The following is a 13413-nucleotide window of genomic DNA, read 5'->3' on the forward strand; positions in this document are numbered from 1 at the left end:
CCTTCACGGCGCGCGGCGGCTCGCGGGCCCGCGGCGCCTCGTCCTCTGCCGCCGCCGCCTTGCGCTCCTCGCCCTCCGAGTCCGGGCGGCCGCCGGCCTCCGCGTCCGTGTCGTTGTCCTGGGCGCCCTCCACCAGCATCTCCCGGCGCATCCGCGACCTGCAGGGAGCAACGGAGGTGCTGGTGACAACCTGAGACCCAGCGCCCCCCGACACCCCCTTCCCAACCCCAGCACATCCCTTCCGATGCCAACCCCAGCTCCTGCTCTTGGAGAGGCTTCGGAACCCACCATGGGGCCTGGAAAACAACCCGGGCCAGCCAGTGGGGAAAGGCTTTTGCAGCACTTGGAGCTGTTTCCAACTTGCAGCCTTCCAAGCCTGACCCAGTTCCGCAAATATTTTCCACTACTTTTATTTATTTTTTTTTAACATAATCTTTTTTTTTTTTTTTCTTTTCAAAGACTTATTTTGGTGGTTGATGCATGGACGGACTGAGGACAGGAGCAGCTTTCCTGCCACGGTGCACAGGAAAAGGTTGCAGAAATTGTTTGAGTTAGAAACCTCAGTCCCATTTTCACCAAAAAGGCTGATTTTCTGAGACCTCTTCCTCACTCCCCTGAGTCTTTCCAAATAGTGGTTGCTTCATGAGAGAAACCAGGGCTGGTTCCAATAAATATTTACCTCCTACTTTGGGCTGCCTCAGGRGAGCCTGAGGCCAAGCGGATTTGACACGTGCAGTTTTTTAGGGCTTTTTAGGGCTTTTTTAGCTTGTTTTATACAGCTGGAAAGGCCACGATCCCTCTCACTGTGCCCACAGGCAGCAGTCAAGTGGCACCAGGTTGCACTGTGGGAATGTCACAGGGATGGGGAGGAAGATGCAGGAGGCAGGGGACCTCTCGAGCAGCAGGGCATCTCCAATGGSCATCTGATGGCAATGTCACCCACCAGTTTTGGCCCATCTCCTGTGCCCGCTGAGCCTCTGAAGCGGCTTTGGGACATGGGACTGGGCAAGGGGGGCAGGCACAGGGGTCTGCAAGGGTGCTAGAGCCSTGTAATGCAGCCGCCGTGGCCCAGCCCGGTGCTCCTCACATCCCTCGTGGTGCTGCCCAGCCCTCCACGCGTGCCCRTACCTGTAGTTGTGGAACCAGTTGATGACCGTGTTGGTCTTGAGGTTGAGCTGGAAGGAGAGCAGCTCGATGGTCTGCTGCGAGGGGTAGGGCTCCAGCTGGTAGGCCTTCTTCAAGGCCTCCTTCTCCTCCGGCGCCAGCACCACGCGGGGCTTCTTGACCTGCAGCAGGCTGAGGTCCTGCGGCGGGAGGCCGGGGCTGGCGCATTCGGAGCGCGCGCCGGGCGACTCGCTGTCCGAGCCAGCGCCGAGGAGCCCGTAGCGCCGTTTCAGGTAGGCTGCGGGAGAGGGCACGGTGCGGCACGCCTGGGAGCCAGCGCCAGCCGCCTCCGCGCCGGCGGCTCCGCGACGGCCGTGGACGCAGCCTGGAGCGCCCCAGCGCTCACCTTTCTTCTCCAGCTTCTTCATGTCGCGGAGCTTCTCCACGTTGTGGGGGTCGTTGAGCCAGAGCTGCATGCGGACGAAGGGCTCCCTCCCCTTCAGGCTCAGCTTGTGCCACGGTTTGGGCCTGGAGAGGAGATCGGACACCGAGCCCTGCGTCAGGCCCAGGATGCTCTCCCCGAACAGCCGCTGGCCTGGCAGAGGAGAAGCAAAGATGGTTAGAGCGGGGCCGGAGCCGCAGGGCTCTGGTGGAGCCCGTGTGCCCCGTGGTGGAGATGGCACCAGGCAYGGACAACGCGACCCTGCCAGCCTAGACGGGTGCGCACGGGCAGGTGTCCCCAAAGCCATGGCCAGGCAGTGCCAAGCCCGGGGTGGTTCGTACCTAGGTTGTTGTCCGTCAACACCTCCTTGACCTTCTTGGTGATGGAGTAGGTGTCCAGCTCAGGGGACATGGCCACGATCTCCTGGATGCCCACAGGCCCTTGGCTGTTGGGGTAGCCCTTCCCGCTGAGCGCAGGAGCCGAGCGGCTCTCGGGCTGCTGGTTTTCCTTGCTGCTCTCCAGGGCCAGGGTGAGCGGCTCCTGGGAGCCCTTGTCCTGCTCCGAGGGGCTGGGTGGCGGCGAGGGGGACGGCTGGGGCTCCGCGGGGCTGCCTGCGAAGCAGCACAGGAAGAGCAGGCGTGAGCAGCGCCCGCGAGGCCGCTCCCAGCTGCACCACGGGGATCCGAACGCCAGCAGCACCCGGAGAGCCCGGCGCTCTGCTCCGTGCCCGCAGCCTCCCTGCGAGCCCCAGCACAGGGCTCCTCCAAAGCCACCTCACGAGGGACCATTTTGCTCGCAGTTTTGCTCGCAGTTTCGCCTGCAGAGCTGTTTGCAAGTGCCAAAACGCAGCGTGCAGCAGCCTGCCCGCCCCAGCGTCCGCATCGCCCGCCCCAGCTGCGGAGCCRGCACCCAGGGGCTCTGGGTTTAGGGAAACCTCCCGGCTGGGGAACACGGGAGAAAAAGCAGATGCCGAGGAGAGGGACAAACTTGGTGTTCTGCACCCAGCGGGGTCAGCGTTTGGCACCGTCTGCAGCCTGCACAGCCTGCASGTGCCTCTGCCTTTCCTAAGGGGAGCAAGCAGAATCCCTGTAGCTGCTGTTGCAGAGCAGGAGGCAATGGAATAATCAAAGAAAAAAAACATAATATAAAAATTAAAAAAAAACAGTTACTTCTTTATTCTAGRCACATAGCCAAGGATTTTGTTGTGTTTTTTTTTCTTTTGCATAGCTGGATGACTTTCAAAACCCCGTTTCTGACAAACTAACACTTGYAGGTTGTGCACCACAGCCTCACCCCGTCTCACACGCTAACGGAGAGGGGTTCCAATGGAGCGGGATGCGGATAGTGGGATGTGGACGGGCGGCGGGACTTACCCTGCGCGGTGGGCGGCTGCTGGCTGATGCCCTGGCCCAGCTGGTCCGTGAGCCAGAGCTGCATGCGGATGAAGGGCTCCCGGCCCTTCTGYGTCAGCTTGCTCCACGGCTTGGGCCGCGACAGCATGTCGCTCACGCTGCCCTGCGACAGGCCCAGCACCTGGGCACGGCACAGAGCGGAGTCAGAGCGATCCGTCGGGACGAGCCCCCCGGAGCRGAGCCCGAGCCGGTACCTTCTCCCCGAAGATCCGCTGGCAGATGCCGTTCTTGGCCAGCTTCTCCTTGACCTGCCGAGTGAGCTCCAGCGTGTCCACCTCGCGGTACATGTACATCTCGTACTGCTCCGGCGTCAGCGGCGGCACCGTGGGCTTCAGCGAGCGCGGCACATACGCCGGGTAGTAGGAGAGGCGCCCGGCGCCCGGYGCCTCCGCGCCCTCCGACTTCATCTCCACGGCCTTGTGCGGCTCGTCCTCGGCCGCCGGCACCTCCTCCTCGTTGGCGCCGCTCTCGCCGGGCTCCCCTCGCGGCCAAGCCCGCCCGTTGGCCATGCTGGAGTAGCTCGAGGAGGAGGAGGAGAGCGAAGGCGACACGGCGCCGTAGGGCCGGCTCAGCAGGCTCCTCTCGGCCGCCCAGTGCTGGTCGAAGTAGGAGCCGGCGTCGCCGATCTCCGACTTGACCTTGCGGATGATGCTCTGCACGAAGGCGGCCGGGGAGAGGACGGCGAGGGGCGGCTGCGCGGCGCCGGCGCCCTCCTCCTGTTTGATATAGGCCTGCACGACGTTGGGGCTGACGGCGGCGAGCGTGGCGCGCTCGGCGGGCGGCGAGGCCCCGGCGCGCGCGGCGCCCGCCTCCATCTCCAGCAGCGCCTGCTGCTGCGCCTGCATCTCCCGCCGCGCCTGCTCCAGGATGCTCTTGATGGCGTCCTCCGAGCCGGAGCCGTTGGCCACCGACGGAGGAGCCGAGGAGGTTTTGGGCTCGCCTGGGAAAAACAGGAGAGCGGGAGTGAGCGCGAGAGCGCAGGGCAGAGGCTCGGCAGAGAGCTCAGGAGGTTGTTTGGCTCGTGGCTTTATTTTTTTGTAGCCCCCTACGCTCGAGCAAGATGGGCTCCTAATTGCATTTCTTTCCTCTGCCTTTACTTATTAACGGAGCAGCTTCTGCTTAGCATGACACACGTGTAAATGATGGCAGCCTGGCGGGAGGTTCACACCTAGCTGGAAAGAACGGGAATTTCCAGGCTGCCTGTGAACACGCAGCCCCGGCCGCCGCGGAGCCGGGATGAAGCTGCTGCCAGCACAGCTGTCTGCAGGGCACCGACTCTCATCTCTGCCCCCAAACGCCGCTTTGGATGCTCCTCTAAGTAGGGCAGCTTGCCTTCTTTTTCTTTAGGGCGTTGTTTTAAAAAGTTGCTGAAGTTCAAAGTGCAGGAGGAAGGAGATTTTATGTTAACAGAGTGGTCACTGCTTCGCTCTGCARCTTCACGCATGGAAATGGGCTGGGCCCAACAAAGTCAACGCTCCCAAAGCCACACACAGCACCAGGAATCTGTTCCGATGCTTGCAAAGTAAATCCCATTACCAGCGACGGCAATACACAAACACGTTTGTTTTCCCTGACTGTTTTTGCACCGTTCCTCTCTAATTTAATTCTCAGGGATTTTGCTTTCTCAGCAGACTACCTGTTTTAATGTATTTCATTCCTTGTAATTGACTGTGCGCACAGCTGGTTTAATGATTCCTTGTGCCATATGGATCACGCGTTCCCATTTAATCATCTGATTCGGGAGCAGGGAAGGGAGGGGCGAGGGATGAAGTTCCTGCAAGCCCCGATGCCAAAGGGGCCCCTTTAAAAGGAGCCACGTGAAGTCAGGGAGGCCCCAAAGCGCTCCCAATATTTAACATTTCTTGCCACTATGCTCCCCAAACGTTGTGTGTGGGTCTCCCTAGGTCCCTAGAGCAGAGCCAAGGGTGCAAATGGGGTGACAGGGRCCTCCAGGGCCTCCCATCGTGGCATGGTTGCCCCTACCTCCCTTCTGCGACTCGATCTCCTTCTTGGCCTGCTCCAGGATGTTCTTGATGGCGTCGTCAGAGCCCGTTTCTGGCGTCCTGATCCGCGGCGTGATGCTACCTGATCAAAGAGGTCCCATAACAGAGCTGTCACCGGCGCTCGTTCTACAAGCTTCGCTCGTATGTCAGGAAGCATTTACTGCTGCTCGTGTTCAGTTATTTTTAGGGATGCTAGCTTTAAGAAAAATGTCACTCCCAATTAGTCACCAGCCAGAGTGACGGGAGCCCAGGTAGCTCCTTTCGCCTCCACATCTCCAGCTGGGAAGAGACCACCCGGATCACAGGGGGCTTTCCAACACCGTTCCCTCTGGATGCAGGACTGGCACTGGCATGGGGCCCTGGTACTTTGCTTGGATTTGCAAAGTTTTTCCGAGGAGGGGAACGAGCTGAACGAGCTGCCCTCGAGCTCCAGGTGCGGAAAGGAGGCAGCTTTGGGGCAAGGGGCAGGCAGAGGTCTGAGCGAGTGGCCTCGTGCCTCAGTTTCCCCGGGGCCACTCACCTCTCTGGCGCACCTGGATGGTCCTCAGGGCCAGCACGTTCTGCTCGTCGGCCAGGAACTGCTTCATCTTGATGAACGGCTCCTTGCCCTTCACCGTCAGCTTGCGCCAGGGCTTGGGCCGCGCCAGGATCTCGCTGACGGAGCCCTGCGACAGCCCCAGCACGTAGTGCCCGAAGACGCGCTGCCCGATGTTGTGCTTCAGCAGCTGCTCCTTCACCTGGAAGGCGATCTCGGCCGTGTCGAGCTGCTCCTCGTCGGCGCCGCCGTCGCCCGGCTCGCCGCCGGGGCTGCCGCCGGCGCCGCTCGCCTTGCCGGCGCAGCACGCCGAGGGCGGCCCGCCGGCACCCTCGCTCTTGTAGGCGGCCGCCTTGGGCAGCGGCGCGTCCGAGAAGGTGCCCTGGCCCTCGGGCGGCCCCGGCGAGGCCGCGCGCTCCTCGGCCGGCGCCTGCGGGAGCTGCTGCTGCGGCGACGGGAACGGCGGCTCCAGCACCAGGGGCTCCCTCCCTGCCTCGTCTTCGGAGGGGTCCTCCTCTGGAGAGCAAGGAGAGATATAGCCAGGCTCTAGAGCGGTGTGTCCCGCGCCGGCCGCCCCATGGCGGGTGTCYGGAGGCGCTTGCGGCACCCCAGAGTCCTGGCCTTTGGGTGCAAGTGGGAGTGAGCAATCAAGCAAGCAAGGGGAGCATCCAAAAACAAGCCCAACCAAAGGGGAAGCACAAATGGAAAAGCCACCAGGTGATGGCCGCTGCCCTACCAGTGCTGGCCAGCAGGCTGGGCTTCTCCAGCAGGTATTTCTGGGAGGGATAGAAGGCTTCCTTGCCCAGGAGCAGAGCCTCCTCCGGCTTTGATATGCTCTGCAAGGAGGGAATTGCGTTGGGAGGGCGTTAGGGAGCGGGTGGCCAGGCCGAGCTGGCTCATGCGCAGGACAGGCACGGGCTGGAGCATGCGCCGCACTTGCCTGGGGAAGGCTGCAGCTCGCCGAGGCCACCTTCATGGCTTTCAAGATGCTGGGAGAGAAAAGAGAGGATTCAGGTGGGCTGGGAAGTGGTCGTTGGGACACAGCTGGGCAACACGCTGCAAAGTGCTGGGCTGGGGGGAGCTGGTGCCCAGCGAGCTCTACCTCAGCTCCGTTTTGATCTCCTCATAGTCCGCTTGGGCCAGCAGTTTCTCCTCCAGCTTCTGTGGAGCAAAGTTGGGGATCAATGCAGTCCTGTGTCCCAGAACCTGCCCATTCCCCCCATGGCACCGGCCACCATCCATCTGCCAGCCCCATCTCCCTGCAGCCCTCAGGTGATGGATAAAGGTCCCAGCGATGGCTCGTGCAGCCCCATGGGTGCCACCAGCCTCCAAAGCGCGTCCCGGGCTGGCAGGGTCCCCGCGGGGCGCTCACCTCGATGGCTTCGTTCTTGGCAGCCAGCTGCCCCTCGAGCTCCGCGATGTGGTTGGCCGAGGACTCCTCCAGCTCCTGCAGCGAGCTCTGCAGGTGCTGCACGTCCTTGAGCAGCCGCAGGATCTCCCGGTCCTTGGCAGCCAGAGCTGCCTCCAGCCTCGAGCCTGAGCACAGGGAATAGTTCACTTTGTCCTGCCGGGAGAGGGGGACACGGTCAGCGCCGCGGCGAAGGGCCGGCGACACGGGGGGCCATCCAAGGACATGGCTGTGCTCGATGTCCCGGCTCCCTGGTTGCACCCCGACATAATGGGGGGGCTCGCGAGCGCCACGGGGGGGTCCTCACCCCAGCGGCCCCGGCCGGGGAGCAGCAGGCCAGGCGCAGGGAGCTGTTGACGGCGGCCAGCTGCTCCCGCAGGCTCTCCACCTCGCGCTGCGCCGCCTCCGCTCGCTGCAAGAGAGCAGGGAGCCGCGTCAGCCCGCACCGCCCGCCCTGGCCACCCGCACGCGCCGCCTTGCCCCGCGGCATTCCGGATTTACGTGGATGGGAGCGAAGGGGAGTGGAAACGGACAGAAATGGTGGGGCCTCGTGGCACGTCCTCCCATGGCAGAGGCTGGAGGTGTTAAGTACGTGAAAGCCAGTGGCCAAAACGTGGCCTGGCGGAATTTGTATATATAAGGTATATATAATCATCTATCTATACACATACATATGTGTGTGTGTTTATATGAGGGATATAAGCAAGCATCAGGGAGAAGTGAGGAGTTCCTGGRGGCTGTGGGTGCTCTGCGGGGCTGATGCAGAGCAGGTCCCGCACTGCCAAGCACAGCAGGTCGCCTCCCCACAGCGCTTTGCCATTCCGGAGAGCCGAGCGGGAGCCTGGCCCCGGTGGCACCTTCCCCTGCAGAGCCCCAGACTATTTTAGGGCARAGACATCAGGACCAGGCTGATCCAGGGGGTGGCTCCAGGTCCCACGGGCTCCGTGGAGCCCCGGGCTGGCGGCTGAGCCCAGCGTGGGGACGCAGGAGCTGGCTGGGTGCTGGCCGGGCCGCGGCGGCCACGCGCTCCTCACCTGGTTGGCTTTCTCCAGGTTCGTCATGATCATGGCCACTTCGTCTGCCCTGCCGCCACAAAGCAAGAGGCGTGAGCCGCGGCGACGCCCGGCTCCGGCTCCCGCGCTTCCCAGCGGCTTCCTCGGCGCGGGAGGAGCCGGCRCGGCGCGGGACAGCCCGGCGGGATGAGCGCGCGGCGGCCGCTTACTTGGAGGCGGCTTCCTCGTCGTATTTGCATCGCAGCTCCAGCAGCTCCGTCTGCGTGGCCTTCAGCGCTGCGCGGGGCAGAGCGGGTGAGCGCGGCGGCGCCGGYGCCGGGGCCGCGGGCGGGCGCCTGCGGCCGCCCCTACCTGAGTGCAGCACTTTGATCTTCTCCTCGGCTTCCCCCAGGCGCGCGGCCAGCGTGAGCTGGGCCTCCTGCAGCCCCCTGCACGAGAAGCGGTCAGTGCGCGGGGCCCTGGCCGGGACCCGCACGCGTCCCGCTCGCCTCCCCGGCCTGCAATTTCCTCTCGTTCACCCCATTCTCCAAAGCAGCCACCCCTCTGTGCCACCGACAGCTCCCCGGGGATGCTCTTGTCTTCCTAACACACACGGGCACATCCCRCATCCCCAGGATGGGATGGGGCTTTCTTGAACCAGGATGGGAAGCGTACACTGGGATCTCTCCAAGGGGGAATGGCAATTCTCATTAATTGCAGGGGGAAGCAATCAGGGAAAAGTTCTCCTGCATTATTTATAGCTCGCACWTGCCAGGAACTTCCTCGGAGGGATGTGCAATTTAGGGTTTAAAGACTCAGCGCCTGCTTGCGGCTGCAGCGTGTTAAGGAATGACAATGAAGCTCCGGCAAAGGCGGCRGCAGAGAAATTCCCAGGACCTTTAATGAGGTTCATCCCCCAACCTGGATGCAACTGCCCAAGTGGATCCCGGCCCCGTCCTGCCTCCGAGATGCCCCGGCAGGCGCGGGGGGACAGAGAGGCGCTCTGAGCGCGGGGTGGCCACAAGCTGCGGGCTGCATTTGGGGCAGGACGTGCAGGTGGCCGGGGCCACGTGTCCTCCCCAGCGTGCCGCCCGTCCCCACCACACTCACGTACCTCTGCTTTTCCGCCTCATGTCTCAAGGTTTCTGTGAAGGCCGCTTTGCTCTTGGTGCYGGCGGGGCTGCTGTCGTCCGGCCCGCCCGGGGACACCCCTTCCCGCTGCTCTGTGAGGGAAGGAATCTCACGGATGCGGCACAAGGGAAAAGTAGGACCAGATGGGCCGCCCCAAACCAGCCCTGAGACCAGTGGGATGCAGCACCATGGGATGCAGTGCATTGGGATGCAATACAGAGGGATGCAGCACTGTGGGAAGCAATGCATTGGGATGCAGCACCCAGGAGCTGCAGGAGGTACCTTGGGTGCTGACGGGCTCCGGGTGCTTCTTCCACGGGCGTCCGTGGTCCCGGGGGGGCGGGTTGGGGGCCTCGAGGCGCTGGAGCTGCTGCAGCCGATCCTCCAAGCTCCGCGCGGCCTCCAGCACCGGCGCGGGGTCTGCGGAAGGGGCAGGGAGCAGCTGAGGGGCCGGGATGGCCACGGACGGGCCCTCACTTGCCCACCTGCCTGTGCCTGGGCCGTGCAGCCACGGGCACCACRGGGCTCTTGGGCCGAGTTGTCATTCTGGGACCCTCATGGTGGTGGCCACTCTGGGACCTGTGTGGTGGTGGCCACCCTGTCAGCCCAGTGGCCACCCCAGGACCGTTGTGTCAGTGGCCACCTCAGGACAGAGCAGCCACCCTGGAACCTCAATGTCACCAGCCACCCCAGGACCCTGGTGACCACCCTGAGACCCCCAACACCACAGCCACCCTGAGACCCTGGTAGCCACCCCGGGACCCCGGTAGCCGCCTCATGACCCCAATGGTCACATCAGGACCCCAGTGGCCACAAAAGCACCCTGGTGGCCACAGTAATATCACTGTGGTGGTGACCACCTTGGGACCCCAGGGGCCACCTCARGACCTTGCTAGTCACCCCAGGAACCTAGATGCCCCCCCACGACCYCCATGATCCCATAAGGACCCTGGCAGCCACCCTGGGACCTTGGTGGCCACATCAGGACCACTGCGGCAGCAGCCACCTTGGCACCCCAGGGGCCACCACAGCACCTCGCTAGTCACCCCAGGGCCCCGGTGGCCTCTCCGCGAGGCTGGTGGGCACACGGGGGGCGTCGCGGGGACGGGCAGGTGCGCGGGCCCCGCGTCCCCCCTGCGCCCGCGTCCCCCCGTCATTCGCTCGCGCCGCRCGGCGGGGCGCACCATTCTGTCTCCCAGGGCTGCTGTAATTATACATTGACATAATTAACCCAGCAAGCCCATTAAGCAGGCCAGCTAAAAATTCATCTATAATTATTTGTTGTGTGCATGCTAATGAGTCCATCTGCACTGCCATTGTACAACACGAACAAATTAATTTACAAGTCTGGATTTTTTAATAAGTTCAGGAAAATGCCTCCTATTGAGCCAGGTTAATATAGGTTTGGGATTTTTTTTCTTCTTTTTTTTTTTTTCAAGAGAAAAGAAAATAGAATCCAATTCTCTGGGGGCGAAGCGAGCTAAGCAGGGAAGTGGGTCGGAGCCGGCGTGCGGCTCACGCGGGCGGCACGTGTCCGGCGGGGAAAAAGGGAATGCTGGTAATGGGGGAATGGAAAAATGAGACCAGCGGCCGTGTGTGCCGGGAAGGYAGCTCTTGGCAAGGTGATTCCAGGCACCTTCCGCAGCCGTTCCCTGCTCTTCCTGGGTTCCTGCGCGGCCGGGCTGCCCGGAGGAGCATCACGCTCCACTTGGCTGCCTGGAAAAACCCAGAGAGGGTTGGGATCGGGGGCTAATTTTACAGCCATTAATAACAGTGGTAACCACACGAGCCGAGCTAATGACACTGGTAATTAAACACTGTGTGCGAGGCTGTGGCTGGAGGTGCACAGGGATGGGCACCCACTTCCATAGGGAAACAAGCCCAGGCCATCCCGATCCCGTTAGTACCGGCACCTCTGAAACCAGGGATAACCAGCAATAAAGCACCTCTGAAGCCAGGGATAACCAGCAATAAACCACCGTCGGTGCCAACACCTGCGTGGGCAGCATCGGCTCCGCTCGGGCTCTGCGCCGCTCTGTGTCACGCTCTCTCCCTCTACACAAATGCACAAAGCGTGTGTGCGTATACACAGATATATTAAAAAACACATAAATGCATCTATGGAATGTCTTACCACTAGCCGGCGATATTGCCCGTGCTGCGGAGGGGCTGCAGGAGGCCGGGACGTCCCAGGGCCACGTCCCCATCCCGTTGTCCCCATCCCGCGGTCATCGGTGCCGTAGGGACACCCCTATGGAGCCCCCCATTCCCGCCATGCGCCAGGGCCCTCCGCAACCCTTCGCGAGCCCAAGCCAGGCTTTAAATCAAATCACCCCCGAYGCCAGTGACATTAATTATGCTTTTAACGCATTTTACTGCTTCCCCCCTCGCCCCGCCTCGCGCCACATCTGTGTGAACAATATCGCCGAGATTTACGGGTTTCTCCCGTAATTAGAGGCGCGCAGGCGGCTCGCTTATCAAAATACTTGCTGAGCAATCAGGCTCCGCTGCCGGCGCGGCCCGAGATTTGTGTTGACAGCAGCCATTCAGAGGGGAAAAACGTCGAATCAGGAGTTATGCGGCGCCCGCCAAGCAGCAGCACCCGAGGGTGCCCCGTGCAGCACCCATGGGCACGGGGGAGGATCCACGGCACGACGGGAGCAAGGCCGGGATGGTTGGGAAGAGCAGGAGCAAGGAAGGGCGAAGGAAAGCACATGGGGAGCACAGTGTGCACGAGCACAGAGGGCAGCACTGCCGGGGCGCCCGCCACGAGGAGGAGGAAGAGGAGGAGGAGGGAAGACAACGGGGCTGGGGGAGCAGAGCTGACATTTGGTTCTCACAGCACAGGATAAAATTTAATGAGGACGAAAATAACGTTTGCCCTAATTCCCCCAAGAAATCATTAAAACATTTTGTTATTCCTAAACGTCTGGAAAATGAATTAGGGGCCCTGCAGGAGCCCTTGTGCGTGGCGGCTCGCGCCTCCCCGCGCTCAGCCGGCACCGCGGTGCCCACGCCGGCGCTGCCCACGGCTGCCCCACGCTCGGGGCGGCTTCGAGGGGCTCCGAGTCGTGGGACCCGCGAGTGGAGCGGGAATTRCATGGGAAGTGCATGGAAAGCACATGGGAATTGCACGGGAAGTGTGTGGGAAGTGCACGGGGAGCGCGCGGCGGCGCCGGAGGCCACGGCTCCGCCGCCTCACTGAACTTACCGTCAAAAAGACAACTGGGGATAGCTGCAGTGTTAGTACAAGGGCTGAGCAAATGTATTCCTTTCCTAATGTCAAGATGCATTTGGCTCAGGGGCTGAAGCACAGCGACGGCCAAAGCTGCTCCCACTCGTCCGGGCGGCTGGTGCTGCCGCAGCAGCATGCGCGGGCGAGCGCGGCGGGGCCGGCGCCGGGCCGGGGACGGCGGCAGACGCTCCGCAGGGCTCGGTGCTCCTCGGCGGCGGCGCGGGCGAGCTCGGCGCTACGCGGCCCGCGCGCCAGCGCGCTCCTTACCTGCCGCTGCGCTCAGCTGCTTGCCGAGGCTCCGCAGAGCCGCGCCGGCCTCCGTGCTGCGGTCAGCGAGCGCCACGGCCTGCGGGGAGAGCAGAGAAGGCGGCGGTGAGGGGCGCCCGCGCTCGGCACTGCCCGCCGYGCGCTCCCTCCGCGGGACGGGATGTCGGGAGATGCCAGGGTTCCCGCGCCGGGAAACGCTCCGCTGGAGTGCGCCGCAAGCGCGCCGGTTCCTGCCGCGACGCATCCCATCGGCAGCCCCATTTTCCTGCGGCCGACGGGATCCTGTCCCGCGCGCAGGGCAGGATGCGACGGCGGCACCGTTTGCCATGTGGGAGCACCTCCGGCTCCRGGGAGCGCGGGGCCGGGCGGCCGCTCCACGTGCCGCCTTTGGCTACGTTCCTAGCGCGCCTGCAATGTCACGCCGCTCTAAATCATTGATGCACTCTGAGTAAATGAAAATTATAATTTAATGCCAGTGCTTAAATAAGAAATAAGAGTTTTGCCGCTTCTAGTGCCGGCGGGGCCGCGGGCGGCTGCCAGGCCGGCGGCGGGGATGCTCGCGCGCGCTCGCCGATGCTCCTGGGCACGAATCATTTCCCCCCGTGCATCTTCCCGCACGCACCGGTGCATCCGGGCGGGTTTTCCTCCCGCGCTGCGTTTTGCTGCAGGGAATGCGGCCGGAGCCACCGGGAGCAAGAGCAACGTGGAGTAACCGAGGGGCTCCGAGGCACCCGCGGCAGCGCCTGCCACGTCGCGCGGCTGCAAGGCAGAGGGCAGCCGCCCGCTGCYGCCTTCCTCCTCCTCCTCCTCCTCCTCCTCGCTGGAAAAGCCTCCCTGCTCGGAGGCTGCGGCGCCGCAATCGCCTGTCGCTCAAAACAAAAGCA

At 63.0% G+C, this 13413-nt stretch overlaps 1 protein-coding gene across 1 annotated transcript in view; it reads right to left on the reverse strand.

The window, feature by feature from the left end:
* CUX2 (cut like homeobox 2) overlaps positions 1-12399 on the reverse strand; it is a 12854-nt gene extending 455 nt beyond the window's left edge. The window contains exons 1-19 of the mRNA XM_026041791.1: positions 12239-12399; positions 9310-9447; positions 9011-9119; positions 8269-8345; positions 8127-8193; positions 7939-7987; positions 7212-7316; positions 6869-7060; positions 6599-6657; positions 6437-6485; positions 6233-6332; positions 5482-6012; positions 4942-5043; positions 3153-3898; positions 2920-3079; positions 1888-2157; positions 1511-1699; positions 1129-1402; positions 15-158 (exon numbers count right to left, since the gene is read on the reverse strand). Of these exons, the coding sequence (XP_025897576.1) occupies positions 15-158; positions 1129-1402; positions 1511-1699; positions 1888-2157; positions 2920-3079; positions 3153-3898; positions 4942-5043; positions 5482-6012; positions 6233-6332; positions 6437-6485; positions 6599-6657; positions 6869-7060; positions 7212-7316; positions 7939-7987; positions 8127-8193; positions 8269-8345; positions 9011-9119; positions 9310-9447; positions 12239-12398 (3521 nt within the window). The 5' untranslated portion in view covers position 12399. The remainder of the gene's footprint in view (positions 1-14; positions 159-1128; positions 1403-1510; positions 1700-1887; positions 2158-2919; positions 3080-3152; positions 3899-4941; positions 5044-5481; positions 6013-6232; positions 6333-6436; positions 6486-6598; positions 6658-6868; positions 7061-7211; positions 7317-7938; positions 7988-8126; positions 8194-8268; positions 8346-9010; positions 9120-9309; positions 9448-12238) is intronic.
* Positions 12400-13413: the final 1014 nt, after the last annotated feature.

The sequence above is a fragment of the Nothoprocta perdicaria genome, unplaced genomic scaffold (assembly GCF_003342845.1).
Source record: "Nothoprocta perdicaria isolate Ctin4 unplaced genomic scaffold, notPer1 scaffold_294, whole genome shotgun sequence".
Classification (NCBI taxonomy): Eukaryota; Metazoa; Chordata; class Aves; order Tinamiformes; family Tinamidae; genus Nothoprocta; species Nothoprocta perdicaria.